Below are 24,581 nucleotides of genomic sequence, written 5' to 3' on the forward strand. Positions count from 1 at the left end.
GCAAAGAAAGTGCTCAATTTTCCACATACGAAGTATTACTTTTAAACTTCCCAGGTCCCACCTCAAAACAGGTGTCCAAAAGAGAAAAACGTACTAAGTTCAAGGTGTAAGCCCGTTACTAACAACTCCCTTTTTTTAAGAATTACTCCATAAAATCTTAAAAGAAAGTGCTTAGGGTAGAATGGTTTTGAAAAAATGTGCAGCTAAACTAAGATAATGGTTAAAATAATATGAGAGAAGAAAACATACTTGAAAGTAGTCATTGTAGGAAATGGAGATGTCAAAGCAGAGGCAGTCCTGGAACAGACAATTATAGGTGGTAATGTGCTTTTCTGCTTGAGGTGGGGTTACAGCTCCAGTGCTGCCAATATCAGCAAAAAAAGCATCCAGTTATGAAGTCAACCTACATAATGTATGTGCTTATGGTGCAGCATAGCATTTTAATACATAGTAAGCTAGTCTACTAGTTACAAATTTAATTACTTACATAACAAATACATCAGCAGTACAACAACGCAATCAAATGAGCTCCACTGGGAGGGGTATCTCCTGGGAAAGGCCTGGAAATGCGGCTGCTATTGCAGCTACTCGGGAGAACATGAGCTCACGAAAATTGAAGATCATGCCAGCCGACCACTACAGCTGTGTAGTAGTGTTCACCTGTACTGGTTCAGTGTAACGGGCAATGCATTGGGTGGTGGTGCTGATGTTATACAGCTACTCCCCACTGAATGACTACAATAATTCCCAGCTCCCACACCTTCCTTTCATCTTCTCATGCTTGGGGTCTAGAGAAACAAATGCACTTGAATGTTACACAGGAAGAAAGGATGCTTTAAAAAAGAAAAAAACATATAAGAATGTGCAAATCTTTGCAGGGGTAGCCTGGATGGATGTGCTGAGAAGAAAAAAGGAAATGGAAGAAACAAAAAAAAATGGTGCTTTTAACTTACTGGTAGCAATTTGATGCATTTATTCAGATGGACAATAATAGCTTGGTCCAGAAATTCGTTGCCTGTGGTCAAAGGTTCTAAATTTCCTTCAGAATTGTGTTCTGCAGGCAGATCACAGGCAGCCACAGCTCCACCTTCATTGCTCCCACACCGTCTGTTGAAAAGAGAAAAAAAAATCTGTGAGTGTGTAACTCTAATTCATCACCACTAGATGTCAGCATATTACAGAACTTGTACTAAACAGTCAATTACTCTACCCCTTCTTTGAATGGAAAAAGCTTTATTTTATGAACTTCATGATTGGGAAAGTTGTCTGGTCTGAAGATCTTATTCAGTGAAAACCCAGGCTCACTGGCAATCACTACAGATAAAAAACTTCAGTAATACATAGACAAACAAGCTGTACAAAGACATACAAAATGTGCTTTATTCATAGACATCAAGTTAACATATTTACGCACTTGCATAACATACTTAGCAACAGACTAAAATAAAATTCACAAGTGTCAAGCTGCTGACTGCAGAGACGATTTAGGTAGCTTAGTTTATAATGTGCCTGATGACAGTAATAATGCAATGAAGGAAAAAATAAGTACGGATTTCAAATGTCGGTTAAAGGGGCTTTTCAGCCAATTCACTTCCATGGTTAAAAACAGATAAATATTAGTCATTCAGTAAGACAATATAATAAAAAGGTTTGGCTTAATCCGATGACAGGACAACAGGATTAAGCTGAAACAGTACAAATCTAGTCTTAAATTACGCTAGTCAGTGCATAAATACTATAAAACATAGCATTTCTAAGCGTACTGTATCAGAACAGAAAACCTAGCCAAATTACATCCTTTCTCTTCTTGACCAAACCTCATCAAATATACTTCTCAACAGACAAGCTAAAGTTAATAAAAGCTACAATAATGTTAACTAATTTACAAGATATCTATTAGGGTTCTCGAGTGTACTCCTATCTGTTACAAATGGGGTAATGTCAAGGATTAATTCTGGCTCTACTAATATTTTCCCATACTCATCCCAGAAATGTAGTAAGTTGCACAAACAGCTGCAGCTGCACAATCAGATAAAAATTGTTGGGTACTGAATATATTTGTTAAAGTATAAGAAAGGCTAACACAATCTCAATTACTTATCTTTCCTCCTACTTAATTATTTCTTGCTTCCCCAGTGCCCCCATCTACTGCCAGGTTTACCGACTTCTCTTACTAGCCTCTGGGCTATCTCTGTTTTAAGGCAGGGAGTAGTGCAGAACCCAAGGGTGTCCCGGGGAGTCGTGATGATGACTGCTTCCACTGGGGTATTTTTTTACACTTATGACCTACCCCTTGGTATTTCCCCCTCCCAGCAGTGAACACCTGGGAGAACATCCTTCCCTTCTGGGATGGGTATGCTCATCCCACCCTTCCAGCTCCTCAAACACCTGGGCCACTAAGTGAACCTGCGTCACCTAGTCATAGTTAGTGCTTTATCCCATTAGAACATGTGGCTTCTTAATGCAAAAACTCACCCTAGATGCACCTGAAACTCCTCATAAAAATAAACACTTAACATAAAGCAGGTGGCCCAGGGAAAATTACTAGGGATTGTTAATGACTAAAATCTAAATTATGACCACCACAAAAAACACACAGTAAACAAAATATATGCACGTTAAGCAAAGGCAAATTTCTTAGAAATGTCAATGTTAATACCTACTCCATACTTTGTTGTTATAAATCATAATGAATGCATCACTTGTTGCAACAAACATTAACATTAAAAAAATCTACAAACAGGGATAATACTATCACAAAGTAGCCAGATTTACAGCTAACCTTCAAAATGCCAGTCATCCTGACACACCTCTAAATAAAATTAAATTGCTAGAACTTCAGAATGAGCCATCTCTCAACTAGCAGTAGTACAGTAGCATGCATATAAACCTGATAAATACCCTTTCTTTCAATAATATTGGTCAAGTGGTCAAATCCACCATTCAATAAGGTCAATTGGATGTCAAAATCATATTCCAATACTTAAAAGAAAACTCTGACAGTTATTTTGGTGACCTGTTTTATTGTGCGTGTGTGGTTAAAATATGGAAACTGATAGTCTGTGACATATGACTTGGGCAGAACTGCAAACTGTATGAAATCAAATTACAAAAATATGTGACACTTCCATGCAAGTACTCATGTGGAAATATAAAAAGAAGTTATGTACTCACCATAACGTTCCATCTGAGTAGGTAACTTCATTTGTCTGCAACCTGTGGGTATCGGATCCAACTCGGATCCGAGCTGGCAGCTTTCCAAGCTAATAAATCCGAGCTCCAAGCTCCTCCCCCTACCCATAATGCCCTGCCATCTCCCTCTAACCCTCAGATCGAGTTTGCCAAAGGACAATAAGGAATTCCATAACCTAGGAGTAGTTCCAATCTGTTTCAATGATGTCAATGAAAAGAAGCCATATCCTGACTCTTAGATAACGAACTAAGGGTGCGAGGGATGGAGGGTGGGTTGGTTGCAGACAAATGAAGTTGCCTACTCAGATGGAACGTTATGGTGAGTACATAACTTCTTTATCTGAAGTAGTTAACTTCATTTTTTCTGCAACCTGTGGGACAGAGTCCCCAGCTACCGACAACTTGGGAGGCCCTTATGGAAGGATATTCCGAAGCACTGCTGAGCCAAACGATGCACTTCCTCTGGAGATCAAATCCAATTTGTAGTGTGTAATAAAGGTATGAGAGGAAGCCCAAGTAGCTGCTGAGCAATTGTCATCCAAAGAAACCTTTGACCAGAAGGCAGCAGAAGAGGCCATGGATCGGGTAGAATGGGCTCATACTCTCAGGGGCTCAGGTCGACCAGAGCTTTTGTAAGCTAGGAGAATGCACTGTGAAATCAATCTAGCTAAGGTTACTTTAGTAACTGGCTTGCCCAGACAAGATTTTGCAAAGGAAACAAAAAGTTGATCAGATTTTCGAAGATCTGCTGTTCTGTCCAAGTAAAAGCGTAACTGCCTGTGAACATCCAGACAATGAAGTTTGTATTCTCCTTTATTCTGAAAATTTGGAAAGAAGACAGGCAGATTGATGGTTTGGTTGATGTTGACTTCCGAAGCCACCTTGGGAAGAAAGGAGGGAAAAAAAAAAACTAGGTTTTAACAATGAGGTGGTTCTAAAACAGAACTCCTGTCTAAATTCATTGATTTTAAATTAAATAATAGATAATCACACTCAGATTCCTGACACTTCCTAGTTGAGGATAAAAAACATTGCATTTTCAGAGAAAGGATAGTTCTATGAGAAAACGTACCATAACATTAGATGTTTTAACAGACCACTGCTGCAGAAGCACAGGCTATTTGGGTCTGACCCCACTGCAGCCAGTTTGCTTTCAAAGCAAAAGGGCACCCTCCACTAGCTCTAACTTGTCAAAAGTTGCAGAGGAGCTCCATAAAAAAAAAACAAACAAAAAAAAAATCAGTTAAGAGTGAAACAAGTTTAGAGCTTTCTTGTCCCAGGAAGGGAAGCAACAGCCTTAAAAGGAAAAAAAATGCTAGGAAATGTAACACAAGTTCAAAAGGCACTTTGGCACTATGTCAGTTCTAAAAAACAAACCCAAAAAGAAGGACGTGGAAGGAGGGGATGGCTACTCTAACAGTGATTAGAACACCTACTGTTATGGTAACTTTACTTACTGAACTACATTCAACATTAGATCACTGTTGCAGTAGCCTAAGCAATTTGGGATTACCATAGCTTTAGAAACTAAGAAAGGAAAAGCAGAAGAGAAAAAGGTCAGTTATGTACACTTACCATAAACGTAGATGTTCGAGCTTATTCACTGTTGCAGTCATCACCTGTGGGTTATCCCTGCCGTGGTAGCCCTCGGCCGGCCCGAACACCAGAGTCAATGTTTTTCTGCGTCGGCTGCAGTCGCCTGTAATCTGACGTCAGGTCGTCAGTGCTATTAAGCAAGGCAGCTGACGCCATTAGATCAGTTTTTCTTGTCCTAACTCATCAGAAGCACAAGGAAATATGGTAAAGTGGTCCTCGTGGCTAAAAGCCACCGTGGGAAGCTTATGTCCCCCTAGGGAAAGAGGATATAAGGGGGAAGGAAGGAGGGAAACCAGGACTCCAACAGTGAATACACTCGAACATCTACATTTATGGTAAGTGCACACAACTGTACTGTGTTCTTCGTGTTTCACTGTTGCAGTCATCACCTGTGGGAGGATTCCCCAAAGCTGAGAAGAGGGATAGAAGGATAGGTTAGAGCCCTAGGCATGAGTCAGTAAGCCCTACAGAACTGCAGAGGCAAACCCTGCCCTAGACTTAGAGAAAAGAGGTAGGTGGTAATGCTTTGTAAAGGTATGGACAGAAGTCCAGGTGGCAGCTTCCAATAAGTCTCTGGTGGCGACTTCTCTGAGGAATGCTGCGGAAGTGGAGGCTGCCCTAGTGGAATGGGTACGAACAGACTTAGGGGGTGATTTCCCATGTAGTCTGTAGCAGAAATGGATACAGTGTGATATCCATTTGGAAATGGTTTGTTAGGAAATGGGCTTCCCCCTCTGCCCCTGGGGCAAAGCTGACAAGAAGCTGGTCTGTTTTTCTGAAGGGTTTTATATGGTCCAGACAGTATCTAAGTTGTCTGTGCACATCTAGTGAGTAAATAATTCTTTCCCCCTTGTTTTCAGGGCTGGGAAAGAAGGTGGGCAGATGTATGGCCTGATTGAGGGTCAGATCAGATACCACTTTGGGCATAAAGGAGGCGTTAGTCCTTAGAGAGACCCTGTCTGCATGGAAAATTATGAAGGGCTCAACAGTCATGAGTGCCTGAAATTCTGAAACCCTTCTGGCTGAGGTGATAGCTAGTAGGAAAGCAGTCTTCCAAGAGAGGTATTTCAATTTTGCTGAAACAGCAGGTTCAACTGTAGGTAAGATTAGTTTTTCTAAAACATAATTCAGGTCTCAGGCTGGCGTGGGTGGCCTTCTGGGAGGTCTAACATTAGAAGCCTCTCTGAGGAATTATTTAATCAAAGGATGTGAGAAGAGGGGTTGGTCTGAATCGAAATGAGCTGAAATGGCTGAGGCATGTACTTTAATACAAGAGAAGGAAAGGCCACTATTGAGTAACTCAGCTAGGTAGTCCAAGATAAGAGGGATGGAAGGATGTGAGGTACTGGCCCCCTCTGGACTGACTCCAGGAGCAGAATCTTTTCCATTTCTCTGCATAAGATTTTCTGGTGCTGGGCCTTCTGGCGTCTGTGATAATGTCTAGGACCTGCTTGCTTAACAGGGACCCCTTGTTTGCTTTTAAAGTATTAGCCATGCTGGCGGATTGAGAGTCTGCAAGTGTAGGTGCAGCAACCCCCACACCTGGGTCAAGAGGTCCGAGATAAGGGAAAGTTGCCTGGGGGGCTGTAATGTCAGGCTGCGCAGTAAGGGGTACCAATGCTGTCTGGGCCAATCTGGAGCAATGAGGATAGCCTTTGGTCTCTCTTCCCTTATCTTGATCAGTATCTTGGGAATAAGAGGCAGAGGAGGGAAAGCATACACAAAGAGGGAGTTGCAGGGGAAGTTCAAGGCATCCACCTTCCACGGTAAGTGGTGATACGTCCTGGTATAGAACTTTTCCAGCTGGTGGTTGAGGTGCAAAGCAATGAGATCCACCTCCAAAGTTCCCCACTCCTGAGTGACTTGCAGAAAGATTTTTCTGTGGAGCTACCATTTGTGGGGGTCCAGTAAGTTTCTCCTTATTTGGTCTGCCAGGGTGTTGTTGACCCCTGGCAGGTATTGGGAAATTAGTTGTAGACCCGTGTAGGCGGCTGTCAGTGGTTCATGGCTAGCCTGCACAGAGGATAAGACTGGGTCCCCCTCTGTTTGTTGATACACCACATTACTGTGGTGTTGTCTGTTTTTATAAGGAGAACCCCTGGCCAGAGATGGGGTTTGAAAGGTTGTCAGGGCATTTTGTACTGCCATCATTTCTTTCTGACTGATGAGTAAGGGAAGGTGCTGGGCATCCCAAAGATCTTGGGTGCACCTGCCTGCTAGGTGAGTGCCCCAAGCAATGTCTATGGCGTTGGTGGTGATGGTCTGGCCGGTAGGGTGGAGGATGAAGGTAAGACCCTTGTTCTTGGCACAGGCCCCTGCCCACCTGAGAAACTCGGCCCTTATACATGGGATCAAAGGGAGAGAGGTCTCTAGAGGCTGAGTTCTTTATATACCACTGAAGTTTCCACATGTGAAGCCTGGCCAGAGAAATTAGAAGGATGCAAGATGCCATGTACCCCACGGCTTGCAGGAACTTCCTTGCAGTGAGGTGACTTCTGGAAGCCAGCTGGGTAAAGCAGAGAGGCAGGAAGCTCTGCTTTTCTGGGGATAGGAAGGCCATTTGGGATGCTGTGTCCAGCAGTGCTCCCAAGAAAATGATCTTCCTGGAAGGTGTTTGCTTTGATTTCTTCTCGTTGATGGTGAGCCCTAGGGAGGTTAGGAGGGTTTTGACAAAGAGAAGGTCCTGGAGCTTTGCTTTGCACTCTGCCTGAATGAGGCAGTCATGCAGATAAGGGTAAATATGTTTATTTCTCTGTCTGCAAAATGCTATGGCCATGGCTAAGCATTTGGTGAATACTCTGGGTGCAGTAGATATGCCAAAGTATAGCGCAGAGAGCTGAAAACGTTGTGAGTCTGCTCTGAAGTGCATGTATTTCCTGCAGAATTCCCTTATGGGGATGTAGAGGTAGAAATCTTTTAGGTCTAGGGTCACTAGCCAGGCATTTTTTGTCAGCATAGGCAGCAGCTGCTGCAAAGTTAGCATTTTGAATCTGGGGACCACCAGGGAGGTGTTCAGAATGGATAGATCCAGGATGAGGCGCCAAGTGCCCTCTTTTCTGGGAACAAGGAATAGTCTGGAATAAAAGCTTTTGCTTGTTTGATCTGAGGGAACAGGTTCTACTGCCCCAGGGATATGAGAGTTTGGACCTGTTTCAATGCCTCTACCCACTGATTTGGAGGGAAGTCTGGGTACCCTCTTGGAATTGGGAGTTAGTTGAAAGAGGACCCATTGGTCCTTTGTTCCAGAAAGTCAATTTTCTTTTTAGAGGGAGAGCCTTCCTCCTAGCTTTTGGTGAGTGAAAGGAGGGCAGGGTTGGGAGAGTGAGTCATTGGGAGTTTTTGCCATAGAAGGGTGGCTTAGAATTTCCTGCCTTTGGGGCGGAAGTGGTCCACTGCTTGCTTCTCTGCTGCCCCTGGGATAGGGCCCTGGATGGTCTGTCCCTGCGGGGCTTACCTTAGCCCCGTCTGCTAGGTGCAGGGAAGGACCAGTGCTTAGAGGGAAAGTTCCTGTTGAACCTGAAAGAAATATTTTACTGTTTGCATAGATTTTGCTTTGTCTTCCATCTTTTTAAGGACATCTTCTGCTTTTACTTCAAGCAAGCAGTCCTTATCCAGGGGTGCATCAATTAGTTTAGACTAGACATGATCAGGGAGAGGTTGTTCCTTCAACCATGCAAGTCTCCTAATGACAGATCCTGACACTGCTGCCCTGCTTGAGGCTTCTAGGGCGTCATATCCATAGTGTAATGAGTGACTGGCCACTTGACAAACAGGGTGCAGTAAATCTGCTAACTGTTTCGAATAGGCACAGTCAGGAAAGGTTGAAATCTTTTGTTTTAATAGTTACAAAGTATGTTAATATTTTAACATATGGCACTGACAGTTGAGTGCTCTAATAGCTAAGGTCGCAGAGGTGTATACTTTTTTTACCCCATCTGTCCAGAGCTCTGGAATCCTTGTCAGAAGGAATAGGATTCTTGGCAGAACTAGTCTTAGCTCCTTTAGGTCCCTGTGTAATGACCTCCAGGTCTGCAGCAGGATTTCTGTACAGGTCTTTGTGAGAATCCGGTACTCTGTAATACCTGTCAGGTTTACTGAGAGCAGGTAGGAGGGCATCAGAAGCTAAGCTGGATTCATGGAAAACATCATCCACCACTTCTAAAATAGGGGGGATGGCCAGGGGTCTGTCCTGGGGCAGGTCAGAGACTCTAAGTCCTTTCTTAGACTGGGGAAATCCTGAGATTCCCATTGGAAATGTTCCCTGAGGGTGTGAAGGGTTTCCCAAAGGAAAGGTTTTCTGGTGGGGAGGCAGAAGTAATGGATTCCGCTGCATCTGAATCCTCATAAGCAGTCAGAGGTTGTTGTTCCTCTTCAAAATCTGAATAGTCAGATTCCTCAGAATCCTGTTCTGTCAATTTCTGGAGAAGGGTGTCTTTTCCATATAGAAGTTGTGGTCTGACTACCCCTCATAAGAGAAATGAGATCCTCTGACATTTTAAGCATTTGTGCTTGGGGTGATGGAGCAGGAGCAAGATGGTGGCTAGAGGCAGATTTTCTAGGAGTGGCCTGGCTTCTAGGCTTAAGAGTATCCATCGGTCTGACAGAAATGGTAGTATGATGAGAATATGTTGTTTTTTTGTCAAGATTTGGTAGTGCGAGAGGTCTCCTTGGAAGCATGTGCTTGTGTTGCAGCTCCGGACCCAAATGAGGCATAGACAGCCAAACTCTCAGAAGATGAAGAAGACTTCTGAGGCATACCAGACTCCAAAAGGGTCTCGGTAAAGTCCTGTGCAGATATCGAATTGTGCATCAGGGGCTGCAAAAGCGCCTCACTGAATTCCAGAGAACTGATGACCTGCTTAGAGGTCGAGTCGTTGGAAGGCTTAGCCTTGTGTGGTCTGTCTCTATCTTTATCTCTGCTTTTTTTTTGGAAAGTCCACAGATTGTTGGCTGACGGACATGATTTTGGAATGTGAAAACGGAAGACGAAAATACTTGTCAACAATAAGAGCTCTACAGTGAATGGTTCTTGCATTAAAGAGGGCACAGAACCGGCAATGGAGGACATCATGGTCTGGGCCTAAACAAGTCATGCAATATGAATGGAAGTCTCGGTGTGGGATCTGCTTTCCACAGGAAAGACAATTGTTAAATTTTTCGGACATCGGTTAGTGCAAGAAAAAATGGTCTCCAATGGGATACGTAGCTTTAGATGTTTTCAGCTGAAATTCAAACTCTGGTAGCGACCGACCGGCACTCTTGCGAACTGCTTCTGCTACAGGCTCCATGGCAAGAAAGACTGATATAATGGTGTCAGCTGCCTTGCTTTATAGCACCGATGACCTGATGTCAGACTAGAGGCGACTGCAGCCGACAGAAAAACACTGACTCTGGTATTCGGGCCGGCCGAGGGCTACCACAGCAGGGACAACCCACAGGTGATGACTGCAACAGTGAAACATGAAGAACATCTAAGAATCCAGGGGCCTCTGGAGGTCCTAGTAAAACTTGTTCTGGGCCTGGAAAAGGAACCCAGCTTATATGCTATCTAAAGGTATATACAGAAGACCAAGTTGTTGCCACCAGAATACTTACAGAGTCCATCCCTTTAGAATTTAGATAATGCCTGTGCAGATGCCAAAGCCCTGGTGGAATGGGTCCTCACCCTGCCTGGAAGTGGCTTATTATAGTGAGAACAACAAAAAGCAATAGCAATCATCTGGAAATTTGTCTTCTTTTGATACTGGTTTTCCTTTCCTCCTCCTTTTGTAGAAGGCAAAAGTACAGTTTTGTACCTACCATAAATGTAGATGTTAGAGTGTTCACACTGCTGCAGTCATTACAATTGGGTTATCCTGCCGTCAGGCGGTCCCGCAGTTGGCCAGAGTTCCAAAGTCTTGGTCTGGCATTGGATGCTGTCGCTTCTTCCCTGACGTCAGTGCACCAGGGGTATATAAGATGCATCCGACGCCATTTTCTTCAGTTTTTCTTGCCCCAGATGTCAGGTGCCCCCAAGTAGGTAGGCAACACATATTGCTAATAAAAAAAATGCATATAAAATAAAAACAATATCTTCAGTTACAAGCAAATACACCACAAAGGTTGTATAGGATAGAAAGGTATAGATAAGTCCAGCTAGTTCAGACGGGATGGAGGGAGGGTAACCTGGACTGCAGCAGCGTGAACACTCGAACATCTACATTTATGGTAGGTACAAAACTGTACTATTTTCATCGTGTTACACTGCTGCAGTCATTACACTTGTGTAGAATCCCAAAGCTAAGGTTGGGTGGCTGGTCTATAAAGAGTTAGGATTGGCTATGAGGCCCTGCAAAACTGCAGTGGCAAATCCTGCTCTGGATTTAGTGTAAAGAGGCAGGTGGTAATGCTTGGTAAAGGTATGCACTGAACTCCAAGTTGCAGCCTCCAAAATTTCCTTGGTAGGTACATCTCTGAGAAAGGCTGTTGAAGTGGCTGTTGCCCTGGTGGAATGTGGCCTAATGTTATTTGGGACTGATTTTCTGTAACAAATACAGTGTCCCATCCATTTGGATATAGTCTGCTTTGAGATGGTCTTGCCCTGTGATTGTGCAGCATATGCTACAAACAGTTGCTCAGTTTTCCTGAAAGCTTTTGTTTTGTCCAAGTAGAAGCATAGCTGCCTGTGTATGTCCAAAGAATGCAGACGTTTCTCCCCTTTATTCTGGGGGTTTGTATAAAAAGTTGGCAAATGGATGGTTTGGTTAAGAGCCACACTAGATACCACCTTTGGTATAAAGGTAGGGTTTGTCCTTAAAGAAACCCTGTCCTGATGAAAAATTATAAAAGGTTCCACTGCCATTAATGCCTGTAGCTCTGAGACTCTTCGTGCTGAAGTTACTGCCAGGAGCAGAGCTGTTTTCCATGATAAAAATTTTAGATCGGCTGTATTGGCTGGCTCAAAAGGTGGTAGGGTCAGTTTTTCCAAAACGAAATTGAGGTCCCAAGTTGGTGTTGGTGCGCTCCGGGGCAGTCTTATGTTTTTAGCCCCTCTGAGGTACTGCTTTAGCAAGGGATGAGAGAATAAAGGAGGATCCATGTTGTAATGTGCTGAAATGGCAGAGGCGTGGATCTTAATTGATGAGAAGGATAGGTCTCTGTCCAGCATCTCAGTTAAGTATTGTAAAATCTGAGGAATGAAGAGGGTCAAGGCTTTGAGCCTGGTTCCAGGCGCAGAATCTCTTCCATTTTTCTGAGTAAGCTTTCCTGGTGCTAGGCCTCCTGGCCTCCAAAATGACATCCATAACAGCTTTAGAGAGAGGTGTTGCCTGTTTGACTAATGTATCTGCCATGCAGCCAGGTTTAGGGTTTTGAGCTGACTGTGCAGGATCTGATTGTTTTGTTGAGTCAGAAGGTGTGGAATTTTTAGGCAAAATCCATGGTGGGCCTTGAGCCAAGTTCCTTAAGATAGGGTACCAGTGCTGGCGTGGCCAGTCCGGAGCAATCAGGATCATCTGTGGTTTTTCTTGTCTGGCTTTTAGGAGTACTTTTGAAAGGAGAGGCAGTGGCGGGAAGGCATAAACTTTTAGGTTTTTCCAGCTGAACAAAAGAGCATCCACTTTCCATGCTTGTTTGTGATAAGTCATTGTGCAGAATTTTTGTAGTTGGCAATTCAGTGAGGAGGCAAAAAGATCTATGTCTGGGCATCCCCATTTTTGCGTTACCATGCTGAAGATTTGTGGATTCAATTTCCATTTGTGAGGGTCCATGATTTTTCTGCTTAGATCGTCTGCCAGAGTATTTTTCTTTCCTGGCAGGAATTGTGCTTGCAGGTGAACTTGATGCGTTAAAGCTGTGTTCCACAAGGTCATGGCTTGCCTGCATAGGGGATAAGAATGAGTGCCCCCTTGCTTGTTTATGTACCACATTACTGTGGTGTTGTCTGTCTTTAGTAATAATTGTCCTGGATGCAGAAGGTCCTTGAAAGCTGTTAGGGCATTTTGAACAGCCAACATCTCTTTTTGATTTTTGATTGATGTTAAGATGCATCTGGTCTGTGGTCCACTTGCCCTGAATGCATTTTCCTGCCATGTGTGCTCCCCAGGCATAATCCGAAGCATCTGTTGTTAGGAGTTTGCCTGGCTGTGGGTTGGGTAAAAGGCTTACCCTTGTTTAGGTGACATGCCTGTGCCCACCATCGAAACTCCTGTTGTAGGCAGGGAATCATTGGTATTACTGCTTCTAAACTGTGAGAGTGTTGAGTCCAAACACTTTTTAGGTACCACTGTAATTTCCTCATATGCAGTCTGGCATATGGTATTAGTAGTATGCAGGATGCCATGAATCCCAGGGCCTGGAGAATTTTTCTTGCAGGGAGATGCGACTTGTTTGCCAGTAATTGAAAATATTGAGTTAGTTGAACTTGTTTGTCTGGCATGAGGTAAGCCATCTGGGCCGTTGTATTTAAGCTGGCACCCAGGAATATAATCTGTTGCGGGGGCACTAGTTTTGATTTCTTTTCGTTTACTGTGTACCCTAGAAAAATTAGCAAACTTTTTACAAACGCCAGATGAAGAATGTCCTTTGTCTCTGCTTGAATGAGGCAGTCGTCCAGGTATGGATATATTTGAATTCCTTTTTGTCTGCAAAATGCAATTACTGGTGCCAGGCACTTTGTGAAGACCCTGGGCACAGTAGATAAGCCAAAGGGCAGTGCAGAGAATTGGTAGTGCATTGTACCAGCTTTGAATCTGAGGTATCTTCTGCAATTTTGTCTGATAGGGACATGCAGGTATGCCTCTGAGGTCCACAGTAACAAGCCAAGCCTTCTTGCCCAGCATGGGTAGAAGCTGCTGTAATGTCAACATTTTGAATTTCAGAATATCTAAGTATTCAGAATTGAAAGTTCTAGTATGGGCCTCCAGGTCTTGTCCTTTCTGGGGACCAGGAAGAGTCTTGAATAAAATCCTTGTCCTTGTTCCTGTTGTGGTACTTTTTGAATAGCTCTCATGTCCATGAGGGCTGAAATTTGTTTTTGTGCCTCTGCCTATTGATTTTGTGACAGGTCTGGCATTCCTTTTAGCTTTGGTAAAGTATGAAAGTGGAACCTGTAACCTTGAGACACAATATTCAGAACCCATTTGTCTTGGGTGATTGTTTGCCAGTTTTGAGAAAAAAGTGCTAGTTTTCCCCCTAAGGGGGCTTCCAAAAGGGACGTGCTTGGTGTACGAAGGGGAAAGTCATCGTGACTGTTTCCTGTAAGGTTGAGACTTGTCCTCACCTCCTTTTGGGGTTGAGGTGCCCTACTGTCGTTGCCTGGTTGAGATCTGCCTCTTGGGCATCTGTAGCTGCCTCTCTGTGGCTTGTCTGACACTGGAAAGGACCAATTATTTGTTGGCCAATTTCTGCTGAACCGAGGTGGCTGTACCTGTAAGAAATCCTTGACTGTTTGCATAGATTTAGCTTTATCCTCCATTTTCTTTAACTCCTATTCTGCCTTAACACCAAACAAGGTATCATGCTGTAAAGGAGCATCCAATAATTTTGCCTTAACATGATCAAGTAAACTCTGTTCTTTTAACCAAGCATGTCTTCGAATCACAGAACCTGTAACTGCGGCTCTACAAGAGGCCTCTAAAGAATCAAAACCACATTGCAGAGTAGTTTTCCCACCTGTTCAACTGCATGCAATAAATCCTGCATTTCTTTACAATCAGGAGCTTCTGAACTTGCAAGCATTTTCTGTTTTAACTGAGCCATTAAATATTGTTGGTACTTAAACAAGTGAAACTGGCAATTTAAAGCTCTTACTGCTAAAGTTGCAGAAGTGTATACTTTCTTCCCCCATCTATCCAAAGCTCTGGAATCTCTGTCAGAGGGTACTGGATTTTTTGCAATGGAAGCCTTAACCCCTTTTGGACCCTGGGTTTTGGTAAAGAAACTTGTGAGAGTCAGGGACTCTATGATACCTATCTGGCTTGACTGGAGCAGGGGGCAAAGAATCAGGAGATAAGCTGGATTCAGAGAACACATCATCCACAATATGTAGCACAGGCGGAATAACCAGAGGCCTGTGCTGAGGCAATAAAAGAAAATCCCTGAGCCTTTTCTTGGATTCTGAGTAATCCTGACTTTCCTAATGGAAATGCTCCCTCATGGTATGTAAAGTTTCCCCAAAAGAATAATCCTCAGGAGGAGAGGCTGAAGGGATAGATTCTTCAGCATCAGAGTCCTCATAGGAGGGTAGAGAGTATCCCTGTCCTGAAGAGGAAACAGAGGAAATGGAAACCTGATCAGAGGAATCATAGTCTGTATCCTGCCTAGGCCTTTTCTCAGGAGGAGAATGGGAACCCCTGATTACAGTAATGAGGTCTTCGGCCATTTTAAGCATCTGTTTCTTAGGCATGGAGGACTGTCCAGGAGAATGCTGTACTTGTTTCTTTGTCTTTAATGGTTCCTTTGTCTTGGCTGTTGTTTTAATGGTAAGTTGTGAAGGTCTGAAAACACTCTCAGAAGCCGATGCCTGCTCAGTGGCTCCGGACCCATCTGAGGGATTAGTTTCTGTAGGCCCAATACCTTGAGTTTCCAGAGGCCTGGTTGTCTCCACGTGGGAGTCGGAAGCGGCTTGTGGCTCTGAGGTAGCGGGTGTCAGGGGCTGCGAAAGCGCCTCACTGAGAACCGGCGACTGGCCTAGAAGAGGTTTCATCGTCGGTTTTGGACCTCGGATGCCTGTCTTTATCCTTGTCTTTGCGTTTTTTCGGTAATGAGGTCGTCGGTTGATCCGACGGCATAGTATAATTGAACCTTCGGCCAAAGTAGTGCAAAGCAAAATCAAAACGTCTTTTTATAGTGTGTTTGTTAAATCTAGCACAAAACCGACAACTAGTGACGTTGTGATCAGGGTCTAGGCATGGAATACAGTAAGAGTGGAAGTCCTTATGAGGTATTTGCTTCCCACAAGAAATACAATTATTAACTTTTTCTGACATCGGTCTGAGGCAAGAAAAAAGTTTCCCCAACGGGGTACTTAGCTTTACTGATGACTTCGGATCTGAAATTTGACTTCGGAAATCTCAGGCGTCAGCCGACCGGCACTTGCGAACTGCTTCTGCTTCGGGCACCGGGTGGCAAGAAAGACTGAAGAAAATGGTGTTGGATGCATCTTATATACCCCTGGCGCACTGACATCAGGGAAGAAGCGACAGCAACCGACGCCGGACCACGACTTTGGAACTCTGGCCGACTGCGGGACCGCCTGATGGCAGGATAACCCAAGTGTAATGACTGCAGCAGTGTAACACAATGAACATCTGCTGGTCAACTCTTCTGAAGGACTAAGTTTAGTCTAAGTAGTATAAGAGTTGCCTGTTGACATCCAGCGTGTAAAGATTTTTTTCTCCCTTGTTCTTGGGGGGTCAGGGAAAAAAACCAAGGAGATTAATAGACTGGTGCAAGTTAAACTCAAACTACTTTAGGCAGAAAGAAAGGTTACTTCTTAAAGAAACCCTGTCCCTGTGAAAAATGAGGTAGGATTGATTCACCATAAGTGCTTTTAACTCAGATACTCTTTTAGCAGAAGTCAGAGCAATGAGTAAAACATTCTTCCAAGTTATGAACCTCAAATTTTCCTGATGAACTCGTTCAAATGGAAAAAAAAGTAAGCTTTTCAAGCACAAAGTTAAGATCCTGAGGAGAGCCATCTAATTTCTAGATAGACAGATAATGCAAAATCCCTTTCAATAACTGTAACTTGAAAAAAGGAAGAAGGGGGCATCCAAGGGCAGAAAGGCAGAAATGGCCGACTAATGAACCTTGACAGAGGAACAAGAAAGGCCAGAGGACAGTAACTCACACAAATACTCAAGAACTAGAGACAGACGGGCCAGAAGGTGGTCCTGGTATGTGTGTGTGTAGGTTGGGGAGGAAGACTGAAGAACTAACACTATTCTGATTTAGTGGACCGTCCTTGATTTTTTAGAGGCTTTTCCTTTATTTTTGAAGCCTATATCCCATTGCTTTTCAAAATCCTATTTGGAGGCTACTTACTGCTTGAACTGTTTTTAGAAAAGGGAGCTGAGGTAGAAGGGAGATTATTTCCCTTAAAAAAGGTAACACTGAAAGATCTGCATTACCCTTGAAATAACTCTCCCCCTCTCATCACACTTCTCGAGGCCCTCTGCTGCAGGAGGGCCAAGCAGTACATATTTGTCCAAGGAAGAATTTAACATTCAATTTTAACATCTTCAAGAAGATTTTGAGAATGAAGACAAGCAAATCTTCTCCTCACTGACCCAGCAGCACCAGCAGCATCATAACATTTTAAAAAAGTATATGGAGAGCAGATACTAGATGCATTCAAAGAATTTTTCACCTCAGAAGAGGGAAGGATAACCAAGACAGAAGTAAAACATTTAACATATGAGCTTAATAATTTAAAATTCTTAATGTTAAAGTAGCGCAAGAATATACTTTTTTTCTGCAAATTTGTCAAAAACTTTCCCATCCTTGTTAGAAGAATAGGATTAGCGGGAGCAATTTGTTTGGCAGAAGCAGTTTTAGATAAGGAGATCACTGCAGGGCTTGCTTTAAGCTTAGGTTGTACAGGGTACCTCAGACTGGTTTCTGTCAGACTTCCTAGGAGCAGGAGGCTGGCTGTGAGGCAAACCACAAGCAGCGAGAAAAACATTCTCTAAAGCAAACAATAAAAGAGGAACAGCTACACATCTGGGTCTATCCAACTGTAATAAATCATAATGTATTTGCTGGGCAATAGGAATTTCATTCTGTTACCACTGAAAAATATTTTTCATCTTTAATATTTCAATAAAAAATAAATCAAGACGGAAATATGAAGTAACTTTTCCCCGACCTAGAAACTTCAAGTTCAGACAAATTCCTGAAACAAAACCATCTCCTTCCACTACCTATTCTTATGACAGATGTTCAAAGTCAGAAAGAGAGGTGGGAACCATACCTTTCAATTGTCCAGATTTCTTGAGAGGTATGGTGGTTACTCTGTCTTTTCCTTCCTGAACAGGCAGTTAGTAAAAGAAAGGGCAGAAATGAGTTCTTTATCAAATCGCCCTGTCCATAGAGATTCCAACAAAAACAGTGAAGATTGTCTCTATTTTCACTTTGAAGCATCCTGGAAATATACCAACCCACAGCAGGCATACACATCCTAGTTTCAGGCTACCAATCCCAGGTATGTGAAGGACCTTCACCCGTCTTTTATCCTAAGACTGACAACAGTGGTTCTCCCTTGCCTATCCAGGGCATCCCTAAAAGCTGCAGAGGACATGTCTATCCTACAGTCCTTGCTGGCTGTAGGTGCATCAAAGGGACAAGAGGACAGGTTTGAGCAGTCTGTGGAATGAAGACTGGCCATAGCAAAGTCGCCGACCAGTTGATGAGGCACAATAGGAAGCAACCTGACACTCGAGGACTCCCTGACAACTTTCTCCTTGAGGACAGGGGAAGGAAGAACCAAGAAGACTTGGTAGCTGCTCCATAGGTTAAGCAAGAAAGCAGGTCTGGAGACTAACAGCAAAGCCCAAATGAATATGTAAAACATTAGGTACAGAAGAACTGGTTCTGAGGTAAGTAAATCACTGAAAAGCTGCCAAAAGCACAATATTCTGCCCCTAAAACACAAACCTTCAAGACCTGCACAAAATAATGTCAAAAATAGGATATTTTACACACAATGTTCACAGAAGCACTCACACACAAAAGTCTCTCAGATCAATGACAGTCCAAAAACACCTGAGTACTCAAGCAAAGCACAAGTTTCTTTCATAAAATTAAATTTAGTGCAAGGTTTCACCCAGTAGGTGACTTGTATCCCCATCCTTGAAGGATTGCTAGCCAACCGGCAGTTCCAAGGAGCTCACAAGGAGAACACTTTGGAGGCAGCTCTGAACATTTGGCACACTGACTTTTTATATGAAGCTCCTCTTGAGCTCTTGCCAGTTACAACATGAGGAGGGCATCATTTAGTTTTGAAAGCTGGCCACTTGTAGTGGGGTAGGTCCCAAATAGCTTTGGCTACGGTAACAGTGACCTAATATTGAACATTAATTTTGTCACAACTGACATCTTTATGCAAAAGCAAAGGTCATTTTGCACCCATGTATAGAAAAACAGTTTTAAACGATTGCTTCTGAATGTGGAAAAAGTACAGTTGTGCACACTTACCATAAATGTAGATGTTCGAGTGTATTCACTGTTGCAGTCATCACACTTGGGTTATCTGCCTGCAGGTAGCCCTCAGTTGGCCCGAATACGAGAGACTTAGTATTTCTGCGTCGGATGCTGTCGCTCCAGGACTGATGTCAGGTCATCAGGGGTATAAAAACAGGCAGCCGATGCCATTACATCAGTTTTTCTTGCCCCAAATGTCAGGAGCCCCCCAAATAGGGAGCTAAGTTATGGTGAGGGAAAACATCACCAGTAAAAAGTAAATACCAATACCAATACCCCTGAAAGGGGTGAGTAATAACCATAGACAGGAGAGAGAGAGTGAAAGAGAAAGAGAGAAACCAGGGGCCTGGAGGGAGGGAAACCAGGACTGCAACAGTGAATACACTCGAACATCTACATTTATGGTAAGTGTACACAACTGTACTAAGTTCTTCGTGTTTCACTGTTGCAGTCATCACACTTGGGTGGATTCCCAAAACTGAAAAAGGGTGGAGGCAGTCAAGAAGAGTTGGGGCTGGCTAGTATGCCCTGCAGGACTGCAGTTGCAGAAAAGATAGGCAGGTGGTAATGTTTCGTGAAGGTGTGTACAGAACTCCAGGTAGCAGCTTCCAGGATATCCCTGGTAGGGACTCCCCTGAGAAATGCTGTAGAGGTAGATGTTGCCCTAGTGGAATGTGTTCTGACCCCCTGAGGGGTTGGTTTCCCATAGTGCTTGTAGCAGAAATGAATGCAGTGTGCAATCCATTTGGAAATTGTTTGTTTTGAAATGGCCTTGCCCTCTGCCCCTGATGCAAAGCTGACTAGCAACTGGTCAGATGTTCTGAGGGACTTAGTCCTATTCAAGGTAGAATCTGAGCTGTCTGTGCATGTCCAAGGAGTGCAGGATGCTTTCCCCTTTATTCTGTGGATTAGGGAAAAAAGTTGGCAATTGGATGGATTGGTTTAGAGCCACACTGGACACTACTTTAGGCATAAAGGATGGGTTAGTCCTAAGGGAAACCATGTCAGCATGGAAAATAATGAAGGGTTCCACAGCCATCAGTGCCGGTAGCTCGGACAGTCTTCTAGCTGAAGTGATGGCCAAAAGCAAGTCTGTTTTTCAAGAGAGAAATTTTAAATCTGCTGACGCTGCAGGTTCAAAGGGGGGGGGGGGGTGAGCTTTTCCAGTACAAAATTAAGGTCCCAAGCAGGGGAGGGTGCTCTCCTTGGTGGCCTTAAATTGTTTGCCCCTCTCAGGAACTGTATGATAAGAGGGTGTGAGAAGAGAGGTGGCTCAATGCTATAATGAGCCGAAATAGCGGAGGCATGTATCTTAATGGAGAAGAAGGACAGGCCTTTGTAGAGTAGATCTGCTAGGTAATCCAGGATTAGAGGCAAGGAGGGCAGAGTTGTGTCCTCTCCTTTAGATTGAATCCAGGAGAAGTACCTTTTCCACTTATCAGCATAGGATTTTCTTGTATTGGGTCTTCTGGCTTCCAGAATGACATCCAGCATCTGTTTGCTTAGAGTTGCTGTGGGAGAATTCAAGGAATAAGCCAGGCTGCAAGATTTAAGGTTTGCAGTTGCGGATGCAAAATCTGTCCCTCCTGCTGAGAGAGCAGGGTTGGTGTCTGGTGTAGGTGCCAGGGTGGCACCAGTGACAGGCTGCGCAGGAGTGGGTACCAGTGCTGGTGTGGCCAGTCCAGGGCAATCACAATTGCCCTTGGTCTGTCCTGTCTTACCTTGAGTAATACTTTTGAGAGCAGGGGCAGAGGGGGAAATGCATAGATTTGAGAGATTTACCCATTGAAAGAATAGGGCATCCACTTTCCAGGCCCTGCCATGAGGGTTCCTGATGCAGAATTTGCTGAGCTGGTGGTTGTAAGGGGAGACAAAGAGATCCACCTCTGGGGTCCCCCATTTCTGAATCAGAAGGTTGAAGGTGCTGGGCTCCAATTGCCACTCGTGTGTGTCTAGGAGGTTTCTGCTTAAGTCATCTGCCAATGAGTTTTGTTTGCCTGGCAGGAATTGAGCTTGCAGATGGACTTGCATGTCCAAGGCCATGTTCCACAGGGCCATTGGCTAACCTGCAGGGTGGGTTCCCCCTTGTTTGTTGATGTACCACATAACTGTGGAGTTGTCTGTTTTTATTAGAAGTTGTCCTGAAAGGAGTTGGGGCTTGAAAGCTGTCAGAGCATTCTGCACAGCTAGCATCTCTTTTTGGTTGATGTGCAGATGAATTTTACTTGGGCTCCAGTGGCCCTGAATGCATTTGCTGTCTATGTGTGCTCCCAAGGCATAGTCTCATGCATCTGTGGTTAGGGTCTGGGTGGCATGGGGTTGAGTAAAGGGCAGTCCCTTGTTGTGGTTGCATGCTTTTGCCCACCAAAGGAACTCTGCCCTTAGACAGGGTATGATAGGAATGACTGTTTCCAGGTCCTGAGAATGTTGACACCAAAGACTTTTTAAGTACCACTGAAGTTTCCTCATATGCAGTTTTGCATATAGAATTAGCAGTATGCATGAGGCCATAAACCCTAGGGCCTGCAGTATTTTTCTTGCAGATGGCTGGGTTCCGGTGGCCATTTGTTTGAAGTAGGCTGTCAGATAGACTTGTTTTTCTGAAGTGAGGAATGCCATCTGGGAGGTTGTGTCCAAGCTTGGTCCCAGAATACAATCTTTCGACTGGGTACCAGTTTTGATTTCTTTTCGTTGATGGTGTATCCCAGGGAAGTGACTAGGTTTTTCACAAATGTCAGGTGCTGCAACAGCAATTCCTGACTGTCCGCCTGAATCAGGCAGTTGTCCAGTTACGGGTAAATTTGAATATTTCTTTGCATGCAGTATGCAATGGCTGGAGCCAAGCATTTTGGGAATACTCTGAGCGCAGTGGATAAGCCAAAGGGAAGTGCAGAGAACTGATAATGCATAGATCCGGCCCTGAAACATAGATACTTCCTGCATGACTCCCTTATGGGGATGTGCAGATAGGCTTCTTTTAAGTCTAGGGCGACTACCCACACATCCTTGTCTAGCATAGGTAGAAGCTGTTGCAGGGTATGCATTTTGAATTTTGGTACTACCAGGAATGTGTTGAGAATTGAAAGATACAGGATTGGACGCCAAGAGCCCTCTTTTCTGGGTACCAGGAAGAGTCTGGAATAGAATCCTTGACCTATCTGTTCTACTGGAACCGGCTGAATAGCTCCGATGGAGAGCAGGGAAAGAACTTGGCTTTATGCCTCTGCCCACTGGTTTGGAGAAAGGTCTGGGAACCCTCTTGGGGTTGGCAGTGAGTGGAGGTAAAATCTGTACCCCTGGGATACAATATTGAGGACCCATAGGTCTTGTGTGATGGACATCCAGTTTTTTGCATGAAGGGCAAGTTTTCCTCCTAGGGGCACAAGCAATTGGGCAGGGATGGGGAGTGGAGTGGAGAAGTCATTGTGAGTTTTTTCCGTAAGGAGGTGGCTTACCATTCCCTGCTTTGGGGGTGGGGGCACTCCATTGCTTAGATCTCTGCATACCCTGAGACTGTAGTCTGGGTGGTCTGCTTCCCCTTGGTCTGGCAGGAGACGGCCTGGAGGTGGCTGGAAAGGACCAGTGTTTGGAAGGGCAATGTCTACTGAATCTAGGGGGTTGCACCATCTTTTAAGAACATCTTCTGCTTTGGTGCCAAACAAACTGTCCTTGTTCAAAGGAGTGTCTAGTAACTTTGATTTGACATGATCTGGCAAGGTCTGCTCCTTGAGCCAAGCATGTCTTCTCAGTACAGAACCAGTGATTGCTGCCCGGCAAGATGCTTCTAGGGCATCAAAGCCACACTGCAAAGTATGCTTGCTGACTTGGCTTTCAGAGTGCATAAGCTCCTGCAATTCTTTATTTTCTGCACAGTCTGTAAAGGTTGCCACTTTTTGTTTAATAAGTTCCACAATATGTTGCTGATACTTCAGCATGTGAAACTGACAATTCAGTGCCCTAATAGCAAGAGTTGCAGAGGTATATACCTTCTTACCCCATCTGTTTAAAGCTCTGGAATCCCTGTCCGAAGGGGTGGGATTCTTGGCTGTAGTTGCCTTGATACCTTTAGGTCTCTGGGAAATGATCTCCAGGTCAGCAGTAGGAATCTTGAAAAGAAATTTGTGAGTGTCAGGTACTCTGCAGTACCGGTCTGTTTTCCTAGGGGGCAAGAGGTGAAGTATCAGGAGTAAGACTGGATTCCATAAAAACATAATCAAAAACTTCCAGGACAGGGGGTTTGCTAAAGGCTTGTGCTGTGGCAAATCTAGGAATTCTCTGAGTCTGTTTTCAGACTGAGGATAGTCTTGGCATTCCCAGTGGAAATGCTCTCTTGAAGTATAAATCCTCTACAGGGGAGGCAGAGGGAATGGATTCCTCTGCATCTGAATCCTCATAAGCAGATAAGGGCATGTCTTCGTAATCAGATACCTCACAGCCATCGGACTCCTGGTCTGTTGTAAGGTCTTCTGCCATTCTAAGCATTTGTCGTTGTGGCATGGGAGCAGGTGCATGTGCTTTGGTCATCGGTTTTCTAGGCGTAGTGTGTACTCTTGGCCTAAGAAACTCTGTAGTTTTAGATCAAAAAGAAGTAATCTGTTTGAGTCGAACATCGGTTGAGCAAAGAACTGCCTCAGAAGCTGATGCCTGCACAGCAGCTCCAGAGACATCCAAGATAGAGACATCTGCATGTTCCATAGTTGAAGAGTCTCGTGGTCTGCAAATCCACTGAAGCGGGCATCAGGGGCTGCAAAAGAGTCTCACTGAGAACTGGCGGGCTGGCAACTAGCTTAATGGAAGCATCATCGGCAGTTTTGGACCTATATGATCTGTCTCTGTCTTTATCCTTACGTGTTTTCAGAATGTCAGTAGTCGGATGGCTTACCGAAGCCATTTCGGAATATGGAGATCGAGAACGAAAGAATTTAGTGACAAAGAGAGCCCGACGATGAATGGTTCAGGCGTTGAACAATGCACAACACCGACAGCGAAGAACGTCATGGTCTGGGCCTAAACAGGTGACGCAGTAAGAATGAAAATCTCTGTCAGGTATTTGCTTTCCACAGGCAAGACAATTGTTAACTTTTTCTGACATCGGTTAGAGCAAGAAAAAAGGATCCCCAACGGGATACTTAGCTTTAGAAGACTTCAGGATTATTTAATGCATAAATGAAAATTCAGATAGCCAACCAGTACTTGCAAACTGCTTCGGGCTCCTCGGCAAGAAAGACTGATGTAATGGCGTCGGCTGCCTGTTTTTATACCCCTGACGACCTGACGTCAGTCCTGGAGCGACAGCATCCGATGCAGAAATACTAAGTCTCTGGTATTCGGGCCGACTGAGGGCTACCTGCAAGCAGATAACCCAAGTCTGATGACTGCAACAATGAAACACGAAGAACATCTGAATGTAGTAAGTCATGTTTACAGGATTAATATTCATGGGAAGACAGGGTGGTGCTTAAGTCACTGTGGGTTCCAGCTGTAATTATGCTGGACTAGGGTAAGTAAACAGTTGTAAATTAGATATGTAACTGCCAAATTGTAAAATGAACAGTTTGGCAAAAAATAATGATTATTTTTTTCCAAACTGTTAATTTAAAGCAATAATTAAC

At 44.1% G+C, this 24,581-nt stretch overlaps 1 protein-coding gene across 11 annotated transcripts in view; it reads right to left on the minus strand.

Annotated features, from left to right (window-relative positions):
- Positions 1-24,581, minus strand: part of RIPOR1 (RHO family interacting cell polarization regulator 1) — a 2,621,322-nt gene that overhangs the window by 457,540 nt on the left and 2,139,201 nt on the right. For all 11 annotated transcript variants that reach the window (XM_044058659.1, XM_044058658.1, XM_044058663.1 and 8 more), the window contains one exon: positions 954-1,107. In XM_044058659.1, the coding sequence (XP_043914594.1) occupies positions 954-1,107 (154 nt within the window). The remainder of the gene's footprint in view (positions 1-953; positions 1,108-24,581) is intronic.

This window comes from Protopterus annectens, chromosome 16.part0 (genome assembly GCF_019279795.1).
Source record: "Protopterus annectens isolate FY-2018-M chromosome 16.part0, PAN1.0, whole genome shotgun sequence".
Classification (NCBI taxonomy): domain Eukaryota; kingdom Metazoa; phylum Chordata; order Ceratodontiformes; family Protopteridae; genus Protopterus; species Protopterus annectens.